Raw genomic sequence first — 24,087 nt, 5'->3', positions numbered from 1 at the left:
CAAACATGGCATAATTCATAAAATCATAGTTCCTCTGTCACAGACACCAGGTCCACAACCGGCTTCCTCTCCAAGTAGGGCACTCTCCATTGCAAACATGCACCCGATTCCATACTTTCCCTGACCGTGAGCTCCATCTCCCACACCAGGCCCCCTTGGTGCAAATACCAGCGCGCTCCCGCCAGATGCCCCGCTGGGCGCTTTTGTGGAGAATGCCATGCAATGGCCACGATACGATGGCTGCTTTCCCTGCTCTTGTACCTAGTGTGGGTAGCGCCAGGCCATCGCAGAGTCAGGGCTGGCAGGAAACGAACGCCCGTTCCTTGGCTGGAATTCCTTGTTTGCGAGAACTGGAGTGCGCATGAGATCTACTTGTTATTGCATGTTGTACAATACTACGGGTACATTATACAATGGGGTGGAATTCGGATAGAGATGGTGTCGTGGCTGTGTGGAGCAGAGGTACGGGTGCTTTGTGAGAAGAAGATGGGTGAATTGGCGGTCAAGCCACAAGTGACACAGTCCCCATAGGTACTATGCATGTATAGCGTAGGGTGTTGTGTGTGTGTGCGTGTGTGGCTTAGACGCTGTAGGCCGGCCTATTTCAGTCATTCTAATTTCCCTTGCTGTGATGGCGGCGCGCGTTCCCCTGCGCGACGACTGCGTGCTGCTCTGCGCTCCTGGTCCTAGAACCAGTTTACCGTACTCTGGGTACAGGAGAATGGACGTGCGACTGGTAAGACGGAGCAGACTGTGAACGAGTGTTGAGATTTCGCTTTCTCGGTTTTCGGTTTTGTTTTGGGGATGCCATGGCTGGGGAAGACATGTTTGTGTACCGGTATAGAGATGGAGATGGAGTGGACGGATATACATACATATATACATGCATACATACATATATACATACATACATACACATACACGCACTTTCTCTCGCCCTCGTCAGAACCCTAATCAGCAGTCCAAGCCGCTGTTCCGAGACTTGCTTCACTGCCCACCTCCATCATTGTTTTGCACAGACCTTGCGCCAAGCCCCTGTCCACCAGCGCAAAGACGGCATCTCGGATCACGGCGCTGACGAAGTTCAGAAAGGCGCTGGCTGGGCGAGCAACATCCGCGCTCCGACTCTCCTGGGACCAGCAAACTGCCACTTTGAACGCCCCATTCTTGCCCACCACTCGCCTCTATTCCCATCTCGACCCGCCCGCCAGCTAGCAAAAGGCACAGCCAGCAAAAGGAAGAAGGCTGCTAGTACTACTACTACTACCACTACTACTACCACTACCACCACTATTACTGCTACTGCTGCTGCTTCCGCTGCTGCTGCTGCTGCTGCTACTACTGCTTGCTGCTGCCCCCTGCCCGCCGCACTGTACTGTATTGCACAGCACGACTGCACCGCTCCGCCTCGCTCCGCACCGCTCGACTCTGCTGTGAAGGTTGTCTGCGCCTGTGCCTGCGCCTGCGCTCCGCAACCACCTGGAGTCCCCCGGACGACGCCCAGCCCAAGCCAGCACCAGCCTGCCCACTCCAGCCACAGGCCACTCGCCCTCCCTAACCTAACCCTGGCTTCCCACGCCTCCCCCTCTCCTCCTCTCCACCGCCCGGGCAAGGCCGCCTCTTTGATGAGCGTGACCGTCCATGAGTCCCGGATGATGCCCGCGTATGCCGATACCAACGACCTGTCCTCGTTCAACTTTTCCCAGCCCCAGCCCTCGACCTCGACCTCGACCACGACCACGACCACGACTACTTCTACGGCCACGACTACGGCCACGACCACGCCTCCCTCGGTGCGCTCCCCCTCGGACAGAGCCCCTGCTGCCCGCGACCACAGAGAGGGTCTCCCCAATGGCAACACTCCCAAGATGAATGGCCATGTCCTCAATGGCAATGGCGCACCCGTCATGCACTCGGTGACGAATGGTCGGCCCGCAAAACCCTCCAGTCTCCACAAACGGCCGTCCCACGAAGACGCCCACTCGCGCCGGAGTAGAGGCGATCGTCTCGAGTCCGAGAGCCTGAACAAGTCGACCGAGAGCCGTGGCAACTCGAGCGAGCTGCTGGACCGGGACGACGGCTACTTTGCTTCTATACACAGCAGCGGCGAGACCAAGGACCGCATGGGCACTACGCAGGTGAAGCTTGGCGGGCTCAATTCCTTGGACGGGACCGAAGCTGCCCATCGAGACTTTGTGCCTCATGTCGACTCGAGAGGCCCGCAGCCCCCACAGTCGCAGTCGCAGTCGCAGTCGCAGTCGCAGTCGCAGTCACAGTCACAGTCACAGTCGCAATCGCAATCACACTCGCAATTGCAGTCGCAGTCGGGGGATGTAGCCGCCAACCTGCAGGTACCAGTACAGCCGCATCGTGTGTCATCCCCACCAGCCTTCAACCACACCGCGCCCAGTCCATCACAACATCCCTACCGTTTGCAACAGCGTCATACGCTCGAAGTCCCGAAACCCTCCACCTCGCGCCCCCGCGATACTCAAAACAACACCGACGACGTCGTCAGCGCCAGTGGCCGATTCTCGCCATCAACGCCCCAGCGTCGTCGAGGCTCAATGAATCTGGTACGACGAGGCACCCGCTCCATCAACTCGGACAATCACCGCGACGAGATTACCCAGGATGAGGACGCCGAACGCTGGGCAGAGCACATCCGGCAGAAGCGAGCAAGTAAGAGGAAGAGGAAAGAGGACGAGGACGAGGACCGTGTCGTCGTGGGAACCAAGGTGGATCAAAATCACGTCAACTGGGTCACGGCCTACAACATGTTGACCGGCATCCGGTTCACGGTATCAAGAACCAATGCCAAGATGGACCGAGAGCTGACGGACGCCGACTTTGACGCCAAGCACAAGTTCTCGTTTGACATGTACGTTCCGGATGGCTTCCCTTTTCTCGTCAAGCACCTTTTGGAATTCAGCTTTGCATCGTCTGGCGAGCCTGTGATCCCCACGTGCCCACCTGATACTGACTCTTGTGTAGAACTGGTAACGAGCTGACGCCTTCGGCCAAGTACGACTTCAAATTCAAAGACTATGCCCCCTGGGTCTTTCGTCATCTCCGTGCCATCTTCAAGCTGGATCCTGCCGACTACCTCGTATCACTGACGAGCAAGTACATCCTTTCCGAACTCGGCTCGCCCGGCAAGAGTGGCAGCTTTTTCTATTTTTCCCGCGACTACAAGTACATAATCAAGACCATCCATCATGCCGAGCATAAATTTCTTCGCAAAATACTCAAGGACTACTACAACCACGTCCAAGAGAACCCAAATACCCTTCTTTCCCAATTTTACGGCCTGCATCGCGTAAAGATACCCTATGGACGCAAGATCCATTTCGTCGTTATGAACAACCTATTTCCACCGCATCGAGATATCCACCGCACCTTTGATCTCAAGGGCTCTACTATCGGACGAGACTTCAAGGAAGACAACTTGGAGGCCAACCCACGCGCGACACTGAAAGATCTCAATTGGCTACGAAGAAACCAGCATCTGGAGTTTGGGCCAACAAAAAAGAAAATGTTCATTGAGCAGATGCAAAAGGATGTCAAGCTCCTCCAGCGCCTGCGCATCATGGACTACTCCCTGCTCGTGGGTATTCACGACCTCGAAAAGGGCAATGAAGAGAATCTACGAGACAAGACACTAAAGGTCTTTTCGCCAGGTGGAGAGGAGGCGCCGGATCCACAGCCGAACCAGCTGATGCGGACGCCTTCAAAACTGGAGAGTGCGCGGAAAGCCAGGGAGCTGAGGCAGATGGTGAAGACGCAAAAGCCAGTTCCCATGGACCAGACGTCGAGCAAGATGCCAGATGAGCTAGAAGATGCTAAGCGGAACTTTTACTTTTATTCTGACGATGGTGGTTTCAGGGCCACCCACGAGGATGATGCTCCAGGAGAGGAGATATACTACCTGGGCATCATCGATTGTCTGACACATGTAAGCCGTGGACTGCCGTTTACCCGAGGCTACCTATTGACACCCTACAGTACTCCTTCATCAAGCGTATGGAGCATTTCTTCAAAGGGCTCGCAAATACCGAGTCTCAAATCTCGGCCATACCCCCAGAACGCTACGGTGACCGCTTCGTCAAGTTCATCAGCGGCGTCACCAAAACGACAGAAGCGGCCGAACGGGAGAAGAGAGAGAAAGCGGCACGCGCAGAGGACGATCCCCTTATCGATGGCATCAACTCGACAACCGCACAGCGCTCCTCGACCGATCGGGTGCTGGAAAAGGCGGAACAGCAAGCGGACCGGTCGCGACAACGCGGCCGCACAGAAGACAACGTGCCCGCGCGCGAACTCCGCGTCGTCCGTAGTCCCTCGGCCGAACGCGGCGAAATCGGCACCACGCTGCCTGTCGTCGAAGAAGCAGCAGAATCGTCGAGCGTCGGCGGCCGCAGCAACCGTAGCGCCTCGTCTGCCCACGACCACCCAGCCTCGGATTCCCAATCCCCACCTCCTCCTCCACACAAAGACGCCCATCTCGGTCTCCCCCTCTTACAATCTCGCTCCCGCTCCCGCTCCCGCTCCCAAGAAACTTCCCAAGGTCGTCCACCACCCACTCCCCCCAAAGACGCAGTCCCACGTCCCAGCACCGACATCGCCACCTCCACAAACACCACCGCAGACGCAAACGCAGACGTCCGCCCCCCCACACCCCCCAAGGACTCGGCCACAGCTAGCGGCGACGAACGCCCGCCCACTCCACCCAAGGATCCGGCTTTCTCGCCTCATGCTCATTCGGGGCCGCCGACGCCGCCCAAGGAGGGAGGGACGAGGGGTTTGGGGCGCGAGAAGGGGTTGCCGAGGGCGCCGGGGGAGAGGGTGGGGGTTGGGGAGGGGAGGGGGTGGGTTGGTTGATTGGGTTGGGTAGATGGTGGAGGGGAAGGGATGGGGAGGGATGAGTAGGGGGGGTTGTTTGTAGACTTTGGTTTAGTTTGTATGGGTTTTCTTCTTCTTTGTTCGTCTGGTACTCTGATACTATGTTCCCTCTGTTCCCTCTGTTCTCTTTGTCGGGTTTCATTCTTCGCTTTCTCACTTTCGTCTTTTTGGACCTGGACAATTGGAACCTTTGCACGCTTGCACACTTGCACTTTTGGGACCATTTGGATTCCTGGACCTGAACCTCTGGACTTGAGCACGTTTCTTTTGTTTCGTCGGCGTCGGCTTATCTCATCATTGGGACTTTTTTTTTTTTTTTTTTTTTTTTTTTTTTTTCATTGGCTTTGGAACTGGAAGTTTGGCATTGGGTATGGAAATGGAAGTCTCTCTTTGGCATTGGAAGTCTGTCCTTGGGAAACGCAAGTCTGTCGGGTTTCTTTATCCATCGTTCATCCTTGGTCTGCGGTCTGGTCGGAGGGCCGAGGGCAGAGGGTAGCGGTCTGAGGTCTGGGGTTCGGAAGTTAGTTAGTTAGTACCCGTCCGAGCTTCTTCCTTTCTTATTCCTTGTTGATCGCTGGGAATCAGATGTCGGGTTTCAGGCACGGGGCTATCGGGGTATCCCTTGTGGTTGGTGTAGCATCGTGTGCGTTTTGATTGGGCTTGTGTGGTCTGGTGTGGAACTGGATCATCCTATTCTAGACTGTCCATCTATTTACACAATCTGTTTTATTTCGTCTTGCTCGGTGTCGTTCTTCTTCGTCCCTTTGTTCTTGTTTGGTTTTCCTCTTTGGTTTTCCTCTTCGTTTGATCTGGCGCAGGCTTACTCTTCGTTCTGGCGCTACTACTACGGCTGTTAGTATTAGCATTGTTAGCATTAGCATTAGCATTCGCATTCGCATTACTACCCCCTCAACTACCTTCTCCTCTCCTACCCCCTTCCTTTCTCTCCCCCCGCTATCTCTCACGTCCCCTGTGACTTTCAGTTGCTCAATTCCAAATTAACATTTTTCCGGGGGGAGGGGCGGCGCGGGAGAGGGGGGGGGTTTAGTACTTGGTCTCGGGTGGGGAGAGGTACGGGGATGGGGAGAGACATGGGAAAAGCTATGCGAATAGCAAATGGGACTGAGAATGGGACGGGAGATGTTGATTGGGAAGTGCACGAGAATAGGGGGAGAGGTATAGGGATGAGAAGGCAAGGGAGATGTAGGGCTGCTAGAAAGACAAAGATACAACTTCTCTCCACCTCCCACCCCCAACACTCCTGCCCATCTAGCCCAGTAACCCATCCATAACAACAAGCCAAACCCATAAAACCACCTCCGTATTTCAACAGAGAAAGGCCTAGTAGGTAAAAGGTCTTGCCGAACTGCGAAATAGAGGTTGTGTTGAGATTGTTGGCGTTTATGTGTGTGTTTGTTTATTTATGACATCTATCTGGATACATGTATACATCCACACCACACAACACAAGACAATAGGAATACCCTACAAAACCCCAATCCCCAACTTCCCCAATGCATGCCGATTCAAGAAAAACGTAAACGAACCCACCAGCCATCTTCACAACAATAACAACGACACCACATATCCCAGCACCCCAAAGAACCAAAAGACAAAAGGCAGAATATTCACTCGACTTGAATGATTCATTGATTGCACAACTCAGCTAGCTATGCAGTACTCCTATCCATAGTGTACAATGCCACTTCCCACTCATCTCCCCCACAATACCAATGACCTACTTGTAAAAGTCAAACTTGTCTGCCTCTGCCGCACCCTTGACCTGGCTCGTATACGCCTCCTCGAGATCGCTTTGGATGATGTTGTACCTATTCTTGCGCACGGCCCGCAGGCCCGCCTCCTGCATGATTGCCGCGATAATCGCACCCGAAAGCGGGTCGTTGCGCACAATCAGGCTGTCGAGATCCACCTCGGGCGACAGGCTCATCTTGCCTGCAATCGTCGAGAAGATCAGACGACGCTCGCGGCGGTCCCGGAGCGAGGGAAACTCAATCTTCCGGTCGAGACGGCCCGGTCGGAGCAGCGCCGGGTCCAGCGTGTCGGCACGGTTGGTGGCCATGATGACCTTGACGTTGGACGTCTGGTCGAATCCGTCCATCTGGTTGAGCAGCTCGAGGAGGATACGCTGGACTTCTCGGTCGGCTCCTGTTTGCGCGTCAAAACGCTTCGTGGCAATGGCGTCGATTTCGTCAATGAAGATGATCGAGGGTGAGTTTTCGCGTGCCATCCGGAAAACATCGCGCACCATGCGCGGGCCCTCACCGAGATACTTTTGCACAAACTCGGAGCCTACGACACGAATAAAGGAAGCTGTCGTGCTGTTTGCCACCGCCTTGACCAACATGGTCTTTCCCGTACCAGGAGGACCATACAGCAAGACACCGCGGGGCGGGTCGATGCCAATCTGCTTGTACAGGTCAAAGTGTGTGAGGGGCAGTTCGACGGCCTCGCGAATCTCCTGCTTCTGCATGTCTAGACCACCGACGTCGGCGTACGTCACGTCAGGCTTCTCGTCCTGGCCAAGCATGGCAATGGAGGAATCAGCCTCGGGCGGCAAGATGTCGACGAGGGCATTAGAGTGTCGGTGCAGAGCAACGGACGAGGATGGCTTGAGGAGTTCGCGATCGAGAGTCGAAAGAATACGGACAACGTAGTTTGAGCCAGTGGATGACTGTACGATTCCCGTGCTGTACATGTTAGCGTGGCGGTACACGGACACTGCGAGGCGAGCCTACTTCTGGTCAATGGCCTCCATGAACTGCCCTATCACGAGCGGTACACTCTGAATCCGCTTGATCTCTTCCTGGGCTCTGACCAACTCGCGCTTCAGACTTCGCTGCTCGTCCTTGATGTACTCCTCCTGGAGGTGGATGTACCTGGGGCGAGTTAGCCGCCCGTCGTGGCCACAGACAACGCAGCCGCCACTCACTCTAATTGCCGCTGTAGCTTTTTGAAGGTGGAGTAGTCATCGTTGCCTTCTGTCGAGAAGCCTTCTAGTGTGTCGAAGTTTGGTATCGATGACGGGAGCTGCTTCTTGTGCGGCGGGACAGTGTGGGCTGGGTTCTCGACGGCTGCATCCGCCATGATGGATGGTGTTGAGGTGTTGTTGGGGTGTGTGAGATGGGGGGTGTCGGTTCGTAGCAGCGAGAGACGGCGGCCAAGGGGTGATTGTGGAAAGGCAGTGGAGTGGTGATTGTGGTGCTTGCGTGTGTCTCGCAGTGTTGATGCGGTTCATGAAAGGCAGGGGGGTATCGGCGTTGCGACGCGCTAAGGACCGACTTCTTGTCACGTGCTTCCACTCTCACCTCCCCATACAGGCCACCGGCTTAGTCATTTCAAGACCACACTCGAGTCATAAAATGGCAATGGCAACAGACAGTTTGGCAACTCGCTGAATGCACTGGGGGAACCATGGAATCGGAGCCACTGGAGCATTACCGAGTCACATCCGACCAAGCCAGATCCAAGGCTGTAATCTCTGAAGCCAGATGCAGGATTGATCATTGGGCTCGTCAGCATTCGAGACTACAGGCTGATGGCCCATGGGCGCCTGTTCCCCACTCCACGCTATGTTGCCTACTGTCTACACTTTACATGTGCGTGCTCTGTAGGTACCACATTCACTTCGTCTCTCTCCAGACTTTCTTCGGATGCTGCGGACGACGTGACAGTGCCAAACGGGCCGTCGGGCGATGTTGATCGGGGTGGAGCCTTCAGACTTGTATTGTATATGGATTGGCAAGGGCGGGCCAGCGTTCAAGCGGTCTGGGTCGGTGGCCTGCCACTCCCATCATGCCCAGGCCAGGTCTCGAGAAGACGGGGGCCCAGCGCTGCAGGAACAGAGGTGATGTAATAAGTGGAGAGAGCACATCATGTGTTTCCGTGTCACCTCCAGCGGGCAAATGAGCCGGCAATGGCCAACTGAGTTAGGCTAGGCGTGTGAGGTGCCGGCGATGCAGCCACTCGACTGGTTGCAGCGCGCGGACGCGTCTGTCCATGCCGATTTATGATTTGATTTTCTGTGACAGGCAGGCATTTGGTATTGCTTGTATCGTGTTGTATCCAAGTCCACTGTTGTTGCTGTGAGCCAGAGCCGGCTTCAGTGGACATGGATAGATGGAGGATACCAGACAGGGCGAGATCAAAGACAGGCCGCCAGTCCCGTGACGCTGCCCGTGCGCCGCCATTGAAGTCCCAAGTGACTTAGTCAGCAGCTTCCATCCACGCATTGCCCGCTGCCCGTGCGCCGCCATTGAAGTCCCAAGTGACTTAGTCAGCAGCTTCCATCCACGCATTGCCCGCTGCCCGCAAAGCGCGTCTGCGGTACGTGAACCCATCGACCGCATCGCAAGCCTGCCATTTCCCGCCCTGCCCTTGATGAGGATATAATTTTGGTTGCCATTTCTCGTTTGCCCGCGGTGTGTATTCCCCACCCTGTCCATTCCCCGCTCTGCCTTGCCCTCTTCAGTCTGTCACTGCTGTATTGCTTGTCCTGCTCCATCTACAAGCCTGCCTGTTCTGTGCCCACCACTACCACTACCACCGCTACCACCACCATCACTACCATCACCACCATCACCACCATTGCCACCACCCTCCATCCGCCCCTCGACTCACTGCCGTGCTGGCCATCGCGTAGAGACGCAAACATCAACATGCATACTGACGGCTTGCTGTCTAGCTGGTTCGAATAGCCTCACCTGCGCCCAGTGCCCCTGCCCTCTGCCATCACGCCAACGTTGATCGCGCCTTCCACTCGTTTTCATTTCACGCTCTGCCGCCCGTCCTCGACGCCCGCCCCCGTTCGCGCATCATGGACTTCCAATCGCCGCAGAATGGCATGTACGACCCGTCCAGCTTCATCGACCCCAGCGCCATCGCGACGCCCCAGATGAACGGCACGCGCGCCTATCCCATGTCGTCGATACCGCAGAAGCGGGATTCGACGGGCGCCGCCATGTCTCTGTCGCGCTCGCAGACGCCGTCGCAACAGCCGCAGTTTGGCTTCCCCCAGCAGCAGCCCTTTACCCACACTCCATCGCCCACCATGTCGAATCAGAACTTTGCGCCCGGCCAGCTGGCCGCCCAACACAGAATGCAGACGGCCTCCCCTGCGCAGAATCCCCATGCGCCACAAATGTCCCCCATGGCCTTTCAAGGCTCATCGATGAACCAAGGCTTCAACCCTAGCGCCAACGGCAGCGGCCAGTTCCCCGTCCAGTCCGTTCAACTTTCCCAGAATCTCCAGAGCCGGCAGCAAGAGGCGCAAAGACAGTACGCGATGCGACTACAAGCCCAGGCGGCGCAACAACAGCAACTTGGAAATCTCGCCGCAAGCAATATGGCAGCGCAACGGCAACATCAGTCTGGTCAGATGCCACCTTCGATGCAGCAGCCAGGCATGCAACCGGGCATGCAGCCTGGTATGCAGGGTATGCAGCCAAATATGATGCATGCGCAACAACAGCAGCAACAACAACAACAGCACCAGCACCAGCCGCATCTGCAGCACCAGCAACAACAGCAACAGCAACAGCAAAACCCCCAGGCGCAATTGCAGTACTTCTTAAAGAACGTCGGTTCGCTGTATAGTCAGCACGGTCGTCCATTCAATCATCAACCACAATGCGCCGGACGCCCTATCAATCTCCAACAGCTCTACACTATCGTCATGCGGTTCAAGGGCTCTCGATATGTAACCCAATCGCAAGGTTGGCCACAAGTTGCGCAAATGATGCAGCTGCCACTACACCAATTTCCAAACGCTCCAGAGGAGCTGCGGAAAATCTATGACGACAACCTAGGCCTTTATGAAGCCGCCTTCTTCCAAAAACAGCAACTAAAGGGCATGCCTCCACAGGGACAAATGGGCACAATGGGCCAACACATGTCTCCCGCAAGACCGACCATGCCCGGCCAACAGCCCAACCCGCAACAGACCTACATACAGCAGCTACAAAGGTCGCAAGAGGCGATGAAACAGCAGCAACAGCAGCAACAGCAAAAACAGCAGCAGCAGCAGCAGCAACAACAACAACAGCAGCAGCAGCAACAGCAACAGCAACAGCAACAGCAACAAAGACAGTCGGTGCCGCCGGTGCCACAGCCACAGCCACAGCCACCGTTCGGTGCAGCGACACAACCCCAGCAATCCACGCCTTTACAGAGCAATGCTGTCCTCCCGAACGTAAATGGCACAACGCCGCAACCAGATGGAAATATGCGCAAGAGCATGGGAAGGCAGTTGGAAGCAACACCTACTCAACCAGAACCGAGCCAGGCACAGCCTTTGCAGCTGAAGCAAGAAGAGAACGCGGGTGTGGCGGAGACTGCCCTCGTAGCCATGGATGGACCGGAGAGGCGGAAGCCGGTAATCGAACAGGATGACGGGACCAGGGTCTATCAACCAGCATATCGAACGCAGGACACCTGGGGTGGCTTGGACTTTGACTCGGACAACTTCAAAAACATGATTGACAACATCACAAACTACAAGCCCAACGTGCCTTTGTTACACGAGATGGGCATCATCGATATACGAGCGCTGACTATGAGTCTGCGGTCCGGCCTTCACGCAGAGACGCGGCTGGCTCTGGACACCCTGACGAAGATCACCTACGACAATACTGTACAGTTCAACTTGGCACATTGCGAAGACTTGACGGAAGTCTTGGTTGAATTTGCAGAGGACCAATTGGAAATACTAGGCAACGACAACCCAGAGGTTACCGATATCCTGGATCTCACACCATATGAAGATGTGCTGCATCATTGCCGAGAAGAGGCTGCGACTCTGCAAGAGCTATCAGAAGCTGGTTCAAAGGCTTACATGCTGGATCGAACAGCTGACCGACTCCTTGCCGTCACGACCATCTTCCGAAATCTATCCTTCCTCGAAGTCAACCATGACTCGCTCGTCAGCCCTCCTGTGCTCAAATTCCTCGCCAATTTCATTCGACTCGTCGGCACCCGAGTGCTGTTGTTACGGTCACATATCAACACGTTTGATTTCATGAAAGATGTAATCACCTTCTTCTCAAACGTGAGCGCCAAGGTGGTCCTACCATCGCGCGAAGATGCTTACGCCGTGCTACACTTTCTCTGTGCCTTTGTGCCTGTGCCCCGTCCAGGCGAACCCGTCAAATTCACACCATTCAACCCGCAAATACATCGTTACCTGCCATCTGCCGTGGATAGTCTGGCAAAACTACTTGCACGCGATGATCCCAACCGAACCTACTACAAACAAATCTTCATCAACGAAGCAAGCTCCATACCCGCCTACGACCTATTAACACGATCCTTTGCCCTGGCCATCTCCGTCGTTCCAGATCGCAACTACATTGAGAACAGAATGTTCCAGCTCAAGGAACCGCGCCCCAAGGAAGTACGCATGTTTGAAGCGCGCATCGCCGAGTCACGGAAAGCCTACCTCATGCAGGGCATGCTCGCGGCCGACATCCTCGCCAGCCTGGCCCCTGGACCCGAAAGCGGTATCTGTCGGTCCTGGCTCGAATCCGAAGACGGATGGGCACACAGCCTGCTCAAATTCGCAATGTCACTCTCGGCCACGGACGCCACGCAAATGCCACACCCACCACCCCCACCCAACCACCGCGGCCAAAGACCAATGGACCACGACCGCGAAGGCTTCCAGCTCATTGTGCACCGCGCGCTCTCGACGCTCAAACGGCTGGGCGACAAGTCCAAGGGCGGTGAGCCGCTGGTCAAGGGTGGACATGTAAACGGGCACGCGCACCATGGCTACGACGAGGACGAGGACGAGGACGAGGACGAGGACATGGATATCATAGACGTCAATGGCAGCTCTTGGAAGGTCAAGGCGGATATTTTGCCGCGCAAGGAAACTCTGCTAGGCGCGCTCTTGACCGCCCAGCTGGACGTGAGGAGTTTGAATCAGTTTTGTAAAATCGGATATTTGGATGAGTAGGGGGGAGGGGGTAAAGGGAGGGCATGTTGCTGGCTGGTTGTGGAAATGCGCTGTTTGGACTATACTACTTTTTGCATTTTGGTTCGCTGGGGGGTTTTTTTGGGCTTGGCGATGGGGGATGGGATATGGGGTCTGGGGTCTGGGGTATGGGATATGTGAATTGGGATGATTGAGAGAGGGAGAGAGAGGGAGACAGGCGAGCTAGAAGAGGGATTTGTGTATAGTGGAAGTTATTTTTTTGCAAGTGTGTTGATATGCCAATGGCGATTTCTTTTTTTTTCTGGGTTTCGCTTTTTTCATGATGAGTCTTGTGTATTTTTTTCTTCTTCTTCTTCTTCTTCTTCTTCTTCTTCTTCTTCTTCTTCTTCTTCTGTTTCTAGAGAGGGAGGGAGAGGGTGGTAGGTAGTGGTCTTGTTTGAAGGTTTGGGCTTTGATGTGACTGGTGTGTATTAGGGGGTTTAGGAGAAGAGGATGAGGGGGTTGAAGGGGAGTAGAGTCAACACATGTACTACTCGTATCGAGTCTAGATATGATTCATCATCATCAAAGGGGTAAGTGAGTCTGGAAAGCAGTCCAAGGAATCCTACCATCCCTTCAAGTTTCCCAAATCCCAACTCCAACTCGACCCTCCGACTCGTAAAGTCCGTATCCATCCCCACCCCCCAGAGTCGACCTACGCCTACGCCTTCTTCTTCCCCCCCTTGGCCAAACGCTGCGCCTTGCCCTTTGCCTGCTCCCGCCTCCGATTCTCGCGCTCCATCAACTCGGCCTTTTCCTTCTCCAGCTCGGCCCTCTCCTCCGCCTCGGCCTTCTTCCGCGCAGCCTCTGCCTCCCTGCGCTCGCGCACCAGCGCCAGCCGCTCGAGATCGGCGCGCGCTTGCTCCGTCTTGCCCTCTGCATGCAGCTTCTCGTAGCGCTCCTTGGCTTGCTGTGCCTGTAGGGCTTCACGCTCGCGGCGCGAGAGCTGCGAGACGTCTTGCTTGCCTTTGCCCTTTTGGGGGCCGGGGGCGGGCTGGTCGTCTGCGGTGGGGGCAGAGGGCATGGTGGCGGCTTGGGAGCGGGCTTTGGCGGTGTGGTTTGGGTTTGCGGGCATTTCGTCGTCGTCGTTGGAGGCTTCGTCTTCCGAGGAGGTGGGGAGGTCGCCGGCTTCGGGCGTCTTTTGGTTCTTCTTGGCTATGGCGGCTGCTTTGCGCTTCTTGGCTAGTTCGCGGCGTTGCTCGCGCGTGAGTTCTTCTTGGGCGGGCTTGGAGGTGCCTTCGTCTGAGGATTCTTCTTCAGAGGATTCTTCGGCTGAGGAGGACTCTTCGGCGATCTTGTCGGGTTGTTCCTGGAGGGCGGGGAGGGGGGGTTAGCGGGGGGGTTTCAGAGGGCGAGGCTAGGTATGTGTATGTGTATGTGTGTATGAGATGGACGGGAGTGCTGGGAGAGACGTACACCCCACATGCCTACGACTTCACCATCTGCATTGAGTGGCTGTAGATCGCGAGAGAACTTCTTGCCGCCTCCGCGCTTCACCTTGTTGAACTTGCCGCCGCGGCCACGTCCTCCTGCTGAAGACATGTCGTGGGTTTATGGGTAGTAAGGTAGTGTTGTGGAAGGTAGTGTATGTGTGTGTGTGTGTGGAAGAGATGTCGTTGGGTTGGACTCGGCGTGCGTAGGTTGTGCTAGTCTCGTAAATCGGGGGGTCAAGGGTTGCCAGTGAAGGTGAAAGCAGTAGCAGTCGTCGTCGTCGTGTGGAATTTGTTCAAGCCTGTGCAGGTTGTGAGTCGCTTGTCGATCAAAGGAGAGGTAGCAACCCAAGTGGTAGAAGTAGCGAACTTTTTTCCACCGTGACTTTGAGCGCATGTACCCCATTAGCTCTGTTTGACCGTACCTACCACAGAAGAATCGGTTTCATACAAGCACAGTGAACGATAAAGACCTACCTTTTTACTCTGGAAGAGAAAACCCCCCCAGAAGATTGTATTCACACACTTGTGATGACTACAAACAGAACAGCCTCTTCTCTCTCTCTCTCTCTCCTCTAGCTCGAACAAAGTGAACCCCACCATACCACGGCGCCATCACACACACACACACACTTCACCCCCCCTGCCCCGCCGTCCCTCGTCACACACACTCACACGTGACACGCCCACACAAACCAACAAATCCCCCCGGCCCAATTCGCCCCAGCCCAACCCTAGCCCGCCCTAGCGCCGCTGACTCACCCCGCACAGACCCCTTTTCCAATCTGGCTTTTCCTCTCCCCCGTCGACGCCCGTCTCCCTTCTTCTTCAACATACAAAACTGAAACATACCCCATTATTCACTGTGCATTCTTCCACTCATTGAGGATGCAGAGGGGAAAATGGATCGGTTAGATTGTTGTTACTAGCCGTCTGCTTACCCCCTTCTCTTCTGTCTTTGTGGAGCGAAGGTAAATCATTTGGACGGTACATGTCTTCTTTGGCGTGGAAGGTGGAGTGCGGTGCGGTGGAGAGCGATGCAGTGCCTCGTAAATGCTGTTCATTGTTGCACGTGATGCATACTGGCGAAGCTGCTGGTATGCAAATGTAGCCTTGAAGCTGCTGGATCATGATTTGATGTGTTTTGGTTTGGCACGTGACATCGGTCGAAAGCATGCACGTGCAAATTGAAGATCAACAGTAATGATTGAATGGCAGGGGAGCTCAAGTTATCCAACCGAACTCAACCCTCTCTCTCCTCTCTCGCCCTCGTATCGAGTCCACAATTGCCATGGTCTCCCATCCTCAAACCTGGTACTCTCCATGTCTCCTCTCGTCAAAAAAAGAAATCCAGAGACCCATACATATACGTATACACAATCCCCAGCAGTCATAATGGCGTATCATCCAGGAATCCTTTCTCATGCTCATCCGCAAACACTGGATATTCCATCACGACGTCCTTGCCCTTCTCCTTGGCATCCTTGCTCCTCCTTCTCTCCAGACTCGCTCGTATATGCTTCAAAAACGCCTCTGTGCTGGGATCGCTCTTTGCCCACTTGAGCGCTCGTACAGATGGCATGGATAGCGTGCTGGCTGTCCGCTCCTGCACCGACATGATTGAGGTAGCGCTGGAGGGAGTAGACTTGGAGGAAGTCTTCCTACTTGCACAATCTCTGCGTTCGAGCGTACACGTTCTCTTGCGTCCAGACGAAGAGGTGGAGGTGGAGGTGGAGGTGCACGACTCTGATGTATCAAATGGATTCGTAGGGGTGTTGAGGGCTGCAAGGCGATCTACTATAGCACCCGCATTGCTGTGCTTACGCTCCGCAGGCAACGAGATACTTGGGAAGGACCGACGGCGTGCTTCAAGGGTCAGACTTGCAGAGCACATGTCTGGACTCATGTACGCCATGTCCTCCTCATCCGATACCGAAGGACTAGAGCCCCAGGAAACAGGCGTACCAGGATGCACATCCATGCTACACCACCTCCCTGGTCGTGAATCCAGCTCCGTGGCCACTCCAATGGAACCTCGTGGCGACATGGCCAGGGAGCCGAGATCACGGCCACGCATGCTCTTCGTTGGCGTCGGCTTGCCAAACGGGAAGCCGAGCGTCGTGTCTGCTGCACTTTTGGAGTCGACGCGCTGGCGCTTCACCGAGCTCGTCGGCGATGTCGGAAAGGACAGTGGTTCGGCATGGGAGATGGAAGTGCGCGGACTGATTTGAGGCGTGCGATCAGCGGGTCCTCGAAGAGATGCGACATCGAAGCCAAAGTTCTTGTTGAAGATGTCACTTGGACGTCGCTTCTTCTGCGTCAGGCCTGTAAGCCACTCGGGTGTCTTGGACGCAGACTTTGTCTTGCTCTTCTTCGGTCGGTGTTCAGTGGCTTCGAGCATGAACACTTCTCTGGGCTCGGTCGCCATCATGGCGCAAGGCAGTTGCAGTTGCAGTTCCTGTTGCCGTTGCTGTTGCTGGGTCATCTTTGGCAGAAAGCTGGCCGCGTACGCTTCGAGAAATGGCGAGACGCTGTAGGCAATAGGATGCAGGGCCTTGAAGTGGGCGTCTCGCGCTTTGTTGTAGTCCAATGCACTGCGTGGCCCATGGCCACGCGGCACCGTATGCTCTTTATGGGAGCCATGTTGCCAGACAGCAGCTGCTTCAGGAGAGCGCGTGTAGCCCAGTGTTTGCGCACAGTAGGCTGATTGTGGGGTTGTTCCAGCGTAGAGTCTGGGGGTCGTTGGGGGCGTGGTGTGGTCATATGGCGAGTACGGTGGTGACATGGTGCTCGTGATTCGTTGGTCTCGTGCCGACTGCGGACACTCACCACCAGCCGAATGAGTTGGACAAACCAAAGAGTCGATTTTGCACAAGTCAACCGCAGTGCTGGAATACATCTTCTGGCGATCATCGGCCCGGTCTGGCAATGACATGTGAACTGAAATGTCACCCCGTGAAGAATGACTTTGCTTGCAAGTGAGTCTGCTACTAGTGCGTAGGCAGCAGGATGCACCCCTCAAAACCGAACGAGCTTTCGAAAGAAAAACTTGCTCGACGACTGATTCACACCTCTTTGACCCTTCCACTTCGCTTTCCACACTTATATACCGCTCTCCCAGCAGCCCTAGAACCCACGGAACCTCTCCGTCCGACATCAAGACACCCCCCATGGCCCACTTGCATCATACCCAACCAACTCCCCCCCTATTCCAGACACCAACACTGACGTACCCTCCCACAACCTAGCCCTCATACTGCCCAAGTCGCCGAACCCTCCTCACCGTAACCCAGCACCGCTTCCACACTTCAAAACGGTCCAGACAAATCATCCGGGCATGGAACCACTGCGATCCAGCCAACAGCGACGTTGCGCCATGTCTAGCGGGAGCCAAACTCCCCACTCGCACCGGGACCAGCGCAACGATGCCGCAATGCCCCAACTGCTTCCTCTGGGGCTGGATTTGTGATGCGGAGGCGCCGCTGTGGGTGTTTGCGTTTGCGTGGATCGTTGGATTGGGTTTGTGCTGGGTTTTTTTTGGATGGAGCGGCCGAGACTGGGGGACTTGCTTCAGTGCGCGGTTGTTTGCATGTGTGGGCGGGATGGGCATGATAGGATGCAGAGGTGGTTGTCAGAGTTGGGGTCATGTGAGGGCGTAGATCTGTCTGATTGAATCATGGTGGGTTCGTTAGGAAGGAGGGGTTAGACATGTCTGGCCTGTTGTGGCGCTGTGAAAGCGAAAGGAGTCGTGTACTTTGTGGTTTGGGGCCCTAATGCCGCCAACATGGTGTTTGGGGCGCATGCTGTTCATCAGATGTTGCATCGAAAGTTTACTTCAGACTTGATGCGGCGCAGGGTCTCTTGACAGGGAATTCGCATAGCTTGGGGATGGGGATGAAGAGTGATCGACGACTGTACCACTAATCTTAAAATTGCAATCAAGATATGCCAGGAAGATATCAGGCTTTTGTTCGTACAACTGGTGATTGTACATGTGTTCTATGACCAAGCGTCCCTGACCGCGCTCTCCCATAGCCCTTGCCAATTAGGTTCACCGCCCTTGTACCTGGCTTCAAAAGAGTTTATTGCCAGATTACCCAGAAAAGGCCGGACAAGTCGATTGATCAATTCACTTCTCGTCATCTCCAGAACTGCTGCTCCTTCTTCTGCCTCCAGAGCCTCAATCAGAGGATCAAGGAATAGTCGCCTCTTAGGCTCTTCGACGTCGTTTTCGTTATGTGCACCTAGTGGGGCTGGTAGGGTGCTGGACGAAAGCGAGAGCACCTCGTTGATTTCGTCGGTAAGAGACCAAATCGATGGAGACGTAGTGGGCTTATATACCGCATCAATTGTGTCGGTAATGAACAGCCATTCCATGAGTTGAAAGTCATCTGGATCGAGTATTACAAGCTCATCTAGGAGCTTGCAAGTCTGAATAATCCCAGCATTATTGTAATGCTCCTTGTTGGCAGCATCGGGGAGAAGAGACGACAATGCGGCTGTCAGCTCTCCGTTCACAACTGGCCACAGTGCCGCTAGGTGCACTGGGGAGGTTTTGAGAATAACGGCCCGCAGCAACACAAGAACATCTGCACGCGTAACCGAAGAAGGAGACGACGCAGGCGTTGCAGACATAAGCTCAACGACCTTCTCCAAGATCTGAGATATGTTGACCGTGAATGCATCCTCAGGACTGGCGAGAACTAGCAAAGCAATGCGCTTGAGAGTGAGTTGTGTCTTCCGATCCGCCTCTTGCCGAGCCGACGTGGCACCAACACCAAACATGATTCCTGCTGTAGTCGGCGGAGTAAGTCTTGCCAATAACTCTGGGATACGTTCCTTGTCCGACTGCGTCCATTGCGCTAGAATGGATAGCCATGTTCCCATCAGAAGGGGAAGCGACGTATGGAAGAACCTGGCGTCGTTGAATGCGTCGTATATGTCTTTCTTGAGAAGCTTGTTGCCTTGAGATACCTTCGTCAACTCACGGAGAAGATCCAGTGTTCCTTGTGATACGTTTTCGGGAAAAGACTTTGCCCTAAAGATGGGACCTATGACCGATGTTGAGACATCAGAAACGACTTTGGCGACGCGATCATTATCTACGAGTATTGCGGGAAGCTTGGGCACAATGACAGACAAAATCGTGACAACATTATTTGCTCGTTTCTGCGCTCGCATGCTGTTGGTTGTGCTTGGGGTTTTCTCATCTGCAACTTGACTCGGGTCCTGGAGGTAGCCCATCGAGCGAGTGGTGAATATTGCCGTCAGAATCCTTGCAAAGATGTCCTGGGCATAATGTCAGTCAAGCCCCAAATTTGCAACTAGATCAACATACTGCAAGCTCTCGTCGCATTCTTCGCTGTTCTCCAAAGTTAGTATTGTCGACCTTCTGGCCTATAATTGCCGTGAGTTCTAGCAGAGTAGGAAGAATTTGTCGATGGGGAAGAGGGTTTGTAAGAACATCACGCAGGAACAATGTACAGTCCTGCCATATCTCATCCATGGCGTCATCCTCCAACGATCTTGTATAGTCAACAAGAAAAGTAACAAGCTCAACGTCATCGAGATCGGAGGTCAGGGTAGACAGGCGGTCGGTATCCAAGGCGCCTGGATCAGTCCGGCTATACACAGCGTTGAATATGGCTGGAATAGTGTGCCGTGGTTTTGATCCATTGAGTACATTGAGCAAACCAAGAATGGCTGATGTTTCGGGGCTGGAGTCAGGGGCCCGCTTCCACTCTACTATCAGCGTTTCCAGACATTCCAAAGCTTCCACTTCGAAGAGATGCTCCAGGGTGCGGCGAGCTCGATTGCGCATGCGCAGAGCTGTATAGCCAAAGGATGCAGCTGATGAAGGGTCCTGGATTCCCTCTGTCAATCCATAACTTCCCCATGACCATATAGCGAAGCAGATACGGACTGTGTCTTGGAAGCACAGAAGTACAGTCAACCGGCTGTTTGCTGTCGGTGTACGCGTCTGGTTCATCTCAGAAGCGAAGACGCCGGATACTACATTGCTGAAGAAGCTCTGAGGCTGTTCAGGCAACTTGGCCACAGAGACTCTTGTCTCCTGTGTCATTAATCGCTCGTGTGCTTTGGCCAGTATCTGTTCCAGTCCGTTAATCAGTGAGATGAGAGTAGTCTCAGGTGACACGGGAGAAGTATCGTCTTTCTTTTTGAAGATCAGCTTCAAGTGCTCAAAGGTGATTTTGATTTGCTCGCAGAGACACTCTGCCAGTGGCAATAGGTTTTGGAAAATAGTGTCAGCAAACATGGGCAAAACGTCGACTAGGAATTGAATCCAATCGTCCAACACTGGACGACTAGTCGGCGAAGAAAAGCCATATTTGAGGCAGTCGATCAGCTGCGGAGGTGGATGAATCGGCGCTGGCTCTTTGTCATCAGACTCCCGAGTCAAAGCGATAGATAACCGTCCTCGATGAGAAGGGTGGTTAGACTGCTTCGATTCTATTGAAGGTTCCTGCGCTGATCGGGTGAGGCGAAGCTTAAGTGCAGACCATACTGCGTGGAGTAGAGGAGTCTGCAGATATGGGCCAGCCGTTTGCAACCGCGCAAGCAATGGTACCTCCAGCTCCAACTCTCTAAGTGGGATGGCGCGAGGACTCTGAAGTATCTGTGTAATGATTTTTGTAGAAGTCCGATATAGTTCATCTATAAAGGTATCACATTTCGCATCCGAGGGATTGCATTCAAGACAGAGAGTGCGCAGGCAGACACGCAGTAACCACTCTTGGATGACCACCTGGGACGACTGAGCTACTGATGGGATATACGCCTCAGCGATCGCAGCCCAGATGGTCGACGAAGGTCGTTGCAAGATGTTAGCAATATGATTGAGGTAGTATAAACACTCCTTTGTGTCCGCTCGATTTAAACGCTGCTCTCGAGAGGTTTCCGTCAAGTCTGGCGTCGAGGACACTACTACCACAAGACAGCTTAAAGACTGCATCTGTGCTACAATGATATCGAAGACCTTGTTGATACTCTGCAAATCTTGTAGCCAGGTTCGTATGAAGGCAGCCGTATCAGAGGCATCTTCAACGAGAGTGTCCAGAAGAAGTAGTAGTGGCCGCCTCAACAATGCGTAAAACTCGTCTCGTGATAAAGCTGGAGTTGGCACACTATGACCACTTGTTCGGCGGACTATAGTAGCCCGTTTCTCGGTTTGCTGACTTGTCTCGTGTATGATATGAGTCCACAATATTGCAAAGTGCCAGCCGCACGTAGCCGTGCTGTTCTGTGCACCTGTTGTCTCTTCCACAATGATAGATGAGATGGCAGCCTCAACCAGATGACTTGTGGGAGAAATTGAATGCAAGTACAGTAGGCACCGAGTGGCCTCGACGTGAAATTTGGGCTTTAATGGCGAAAGATATTCCCATATTTTGCAGACCAGAGGCCGCACAAGTTCGGAGAATCGTGGTGCTGGAATATACGGGTCTGAAGGACGTGCTGTTTGCAGCGCTGCTAGTATCGCCGTCATGGCGCTGAGGTGCGGAAACGTGGTCAGTCTGCCTTTTGAAGTAATGACTTCATCGAAAACTTCCACAAGATCAATCTCATCAAGAGCATCCAATTGTTGCGTTTTGAATATCACGCTGCCCAAGATATTCGAGGTTGTCTCAGTGGAGAGAGTCGGATCGCCAGTTTGAATAGAAGTAACAAAAACTTGTGTAGCCTCGCGAAGAATCAAGTGACCAAGCTCCATTGTTTCAAAAGGGGGATCTGTCATATCGAGACTTCCCTGAGAATCTTCGTAGAACGTCTCGATACGTTTAAGAGTTTGGCTCCTGGTTACCGTGCCGTGTTGTTCTGCGATCCCGTCGCCCCTCAAGGCTTTGTCTGGGAGTATCTGTATGAGGGAATCCGCAATTTCCAGGGCCAGTGCCACAGCTTCAAAGTCTTGTGTTCGAATCCGCCCATCATCAAACCGCTCGTTTAAAGAAGTTAATGTCGACAGTACCATTAGAGGCATATGATGCTGGACCATATCCTCGTCTTTGAGGTTGAACTTGGCCAGAACGAATCTCGCCAACTTGATGTCCCGGAAAGCTTCATCATGAGATTTTGCATCCAATTGAAGGGATGATGTTACAAGATGGACTAGTTTACCCCAGATCAAGCCGCTGTCAACGCCATCGAAAAATGTACTGGCGCTTCGCATAACCTCGTCGAAGTTATCTTTGGAGCTGACTTCGCTGTATGTTTGAACAGCCCGTAATGCCGGAAGAAACACTTCTGGTACAATGAGGCCGCCCACTTCCCAGCGATCCATCAATGAAAGACAAACTCGGAAAGGTCGCGCCCGTTCAGATGGTATTGTGCTGCGGCGGTTGATCATCTTCAAGACACTACTGGTTAAAGCCTCGAGACCGTAACGTGAGAAGAAGGCAGCTTGTTGTGCAGAGTCACCTGACGATCCATGCTTCTCTGAGACAGGAGACACGACATCGTCGCCGCCCTCAGGACCTGTAGGCTCTGGACCCAGGAACCATGCCCATAATCTTCTGTTCAGACTCATGTCTCTTCGCGAGACGACACCAGCGGCGGACGCTACGAGTCGTTCTAGGTCACCTTTCCCAACTCGCTGTTGTAGAACCGGTGAATCAAGTGGCAAGTGAGTAACGAGTAGGTCGAGAAACCCTCTCTGAATAAGTAATTGTGGATCTGCTAGACCAGATTCAAAACAACGAATAAGCAGACCTGGTTCCGGGTATATAGCAGCCTCTGCTTCCCCTGACAAGTCTCCAGATAGTTTTGGCAAGGAGCTACGACGGTTTGGCGGCCCAAATTTTGGCAAATGTCGCACTAGAAAAGAAAGTGCACCTTGCCTTCGTGATGCGTTTGTAATGGTTGCTAGGAACAGGCATTGCCAGAAGTGGGAGGAGCCACTATTGCCTTTTGCATTAACAGCATCATCAGAGTGTTCTTGCACGGCATTCCGCAGACTCTTTAGAGCTGCGACCATGCGCTCAAAATCTTCACTTGTTTCATCTTCCAGGCCAGGTAGTAGGGACAATATGATTGCTTTCAGCGCAGGACGCAGTGCGGCTCTATCGAGCTTCAAGATGTGACTTTCAAACACGGAAAGGAACAATGGGCGGACCGAGAGAGATGCAAAGGAGAGTACGGGAGCAAGTCCTGGGAAGTAGAGGTGGAGGTCACGGGCGAGGGTCTCTTTCTGGCCCTTGTCAGCGTTCAGGCAGCCAGGTACGTGTACGCAGACATACTCCAATAGTGGCGAAGATGTAGCCATACACTTCGAGGGCTTTCTGATGGACGCCCGAGGGCAATGCTGGATTCAAGCACTGCGCTAATCGCAGTGCGACTGTGGTGCTATGTGCAACAACTGGTATCTCGGGTGGGTGAGATTGCAGGGCCTGGCAGGAACATGGTATAAGCACGGATATATCAATTGCAGTACAGTGGAGGGATTGACCTTCAGCAGCCTCCCCAAGAACGATATATAATCAGCCCATTCCTGTTGAGCCGTGTCCCAGAGGGCAAGCGCGCGTTCCACTCCAGCTGCATAGCGTCGGAAGCCTTTATCCTTTTTATACAAAGCTGCAGAATCATGATATCAGCCTGTATCTACTGTTCTGTGTGAAGGGGAAGGACTCCGTACGTTCTTCCGCAGCCTGACGCGTCGATCGGGGTGCAGGACTAGAGCGGCCAGACCCTGGCGGTGAGAATACCTGCAGATTAGCAGTGGGATCAGCGGACATGCTGTATCTCGCGGGT

At 54.0% G+C, this 24,087-nt stretch overlaps 9 protein-coding genes across 9 annotated transcripts; 2 read left to right on the top strand and 7 right to left on the bottom strand.

Moving 5' to 3' along the window:
* Positions 1 to 1,655: 1,655 nt before the first annotated feature.
* Positions 1,656 to 5,759, top strand: IAQ61_010253 (uncharacterized protein; the record flags this gene model as incomplete). The annotated part of the gene is made up of 4 exons (XM_003841582.2): positions 1,656 to 2,881; positions 2,995 to 3,955; positions 4,006 to 4,377; positions 5,721 to 5,759. The coding sequence occupies 4 exons, from the start codon at positions 1,656 to 1,658 to the stop codon at positions 5,757 to 5,759; spliced, it is 2,598 nt and encodes an 865-aa protein (XP_003841630.2).
* Positions 5,760 to 6,471: 712 nt separating this feature from the next.
* IAQ61_010252 (uncharacterized protein) lies at positions 6,472 to 8,164 on the bottom strand. The gene is made up of 3 exons (XM_003841581.2): positions 7,853 to 8,164; positions 7,659 to 7,799; positions 6,472 to 7,610 (listed from the first exon to the last, which is right to left on the bottom strand). The coding sequence occupies exons 1-3, from the start codon at positions 8,005 to 8,007 to the stop codon at positions 6,641 to 6,643; spliced, it is 1,266 nt and encodes a 421-aa protein (XP_003841629.1). The 5' UTR covers positions 8,008 to 8,164; the 3' UTR covers positions 6,472 to 6,640.
* Positions 8,165 to 8,808: 644 nt separating this feature from the next.
* On the bottom strand, positions 8,809 to 9,033 carry IAQ61_010251 (uncharacterized protein; the record flags this gene model as incomplete). The annotated part of the gene is made up of 1 exon (XM_066098720.1): positions 8,809 to 9,033. One exon carries the CDS (start codon positions 9,031 to 9,033, stop codon positions 8,809 to 8,811), a length of 225 nt encoding a protein of 74 aa, XP_065951265.1.
* On the top strand, positions 9,032 to 12,874 carry IAQ61_010250 (uncharacterized protein; the record flags this gene model as incomplete). Its single annotated transcript, XM_066098719.1, has 3 exons — positions 9,032 to 9,121; positions 9,276 to 9,341; positions 9,605 to 12,874. The coding sequence occupies 3 exons, from the start codon at positions 9,032 to 9,034 to the stop codon at positions 12,872 to 12,874; spliced, it is 3,426 nt and encodes a 1,141-aa protein (XP_065951264.1).
* Positions 12,875 to 13,553: 679 nt separating this feature from the next.
* Positions 13,554 to 14,434, bottom strand: IAQ61_010249 (uncharacterized protein; the record flags this gene model as incomplete). Its single annotated transcript, XM_003841579.1, has 2 exons — positions 13,554 to 14,201; positions 14,309 to 14,434. The coding sequence occupies 2 exons, from the start codon at positions 14,432 to 14,434 to the stop codon at positions 13,554 to 13,556; spliced, it is 774 nt and encodes a 257-aa protein (XP_003841627.1).
* Positions 14,435 to 15,201: 767 nt separating this feature from the next.
* Positions 15,202 to 15,453, bottom strand: IAQ61_010248 (uncharacterized protein; the record flags this gene model as incomplete). The annotated part of the gene is made up of 1 exon (XM_003841578.1): positions 15,202 to 15,453. One exon carries the CDS (start codon positions 15,451 to 15,453, stop codon positions 15,202 to 15,204), a length of 252 nt encoding a protein of 83 aa, XP_003841626.1.
* A 259-nt stretch (positions 15,454 to 15,712) lies between these two features.
* On the bottom strand, positions 15,713 to 17,257 carry IAQ61_010247 (uncharacterized protein; the record flags this gene model as incomplete). The annotated part of the gene is made up of 1 exon (XM_003841577.2): positions 15,713 to 17,257. One exon carries the CDS (start codon positions 17,255 to 17,257, stop codon positions 15,713 to 15,715), a length of 1,545 nt encoding a protein of 514 aa, XP_003841625.2.
* A 309-nt stretch (positions 17,258 to 17,566) lies between these two features.
* Positions 17,567 to 17,932, bottom strand: IAQ61_010246 (uncharacterized protein; the record flags this gene model as incomplete). The annotated part of the gene is made up of 1 exon (XM_066098718.1): positions 17,567 to 17,932. The coding sequence occupies one exon, from the start codon at positions 17,930 to 17,932 to the stop codon at positions 17,567 to 17,569; it is 366 nt and encodes a 121-aa protein (XP_065951263.1).
* A 389-nt stretch (positions 17,933 to 18,321) lies between these two features.
* On the bottom strand, positions 18,322 to 24,071 carry IAQ61_010245 (uncharacterized protein; the record flags this gene model as incomplete). The annotated part of the gene is made up of 5 exons (XM_066098717.1): positions 18,322 to 19,611; positions 19,661 to 23,527; positions 23,577 to 23,726; positions 23,786 to 23,910; positions 23,972 to 24,071. The coding sequence occupies 5 exons, from the start codon at positions 24,069 to 24,071 to the stop codon at positions 18,322 to 18,324; spliced, it is 5,532 nt and encodes a 1,843-aa protein (XP_065951262.1).
* Between the last annotated feature and the right edge of the window lie 16 nt (positions 24,072 to 24,087).

Source organism: Plenodomus lingam (assembly GCF_022343315.1).
Source record: "Plenodomus lingam strain CAN1 chromosome Unknown contig_8, whole genome shotgun sequence".
In the NCBI taxonomy this organism is placed as follows: Eukaryota; Fungi; Ascomycota; class Dothideomycetes; order Pleosporales; family Leptosphaeriaceae; genus Plenodomus; species Plenodomus lingam.
The sequence above is the reverse complement of the archived record's forward strand: the minus strand, read 5'-3'. Positions and strand labels throughout refer to the sequence as shown.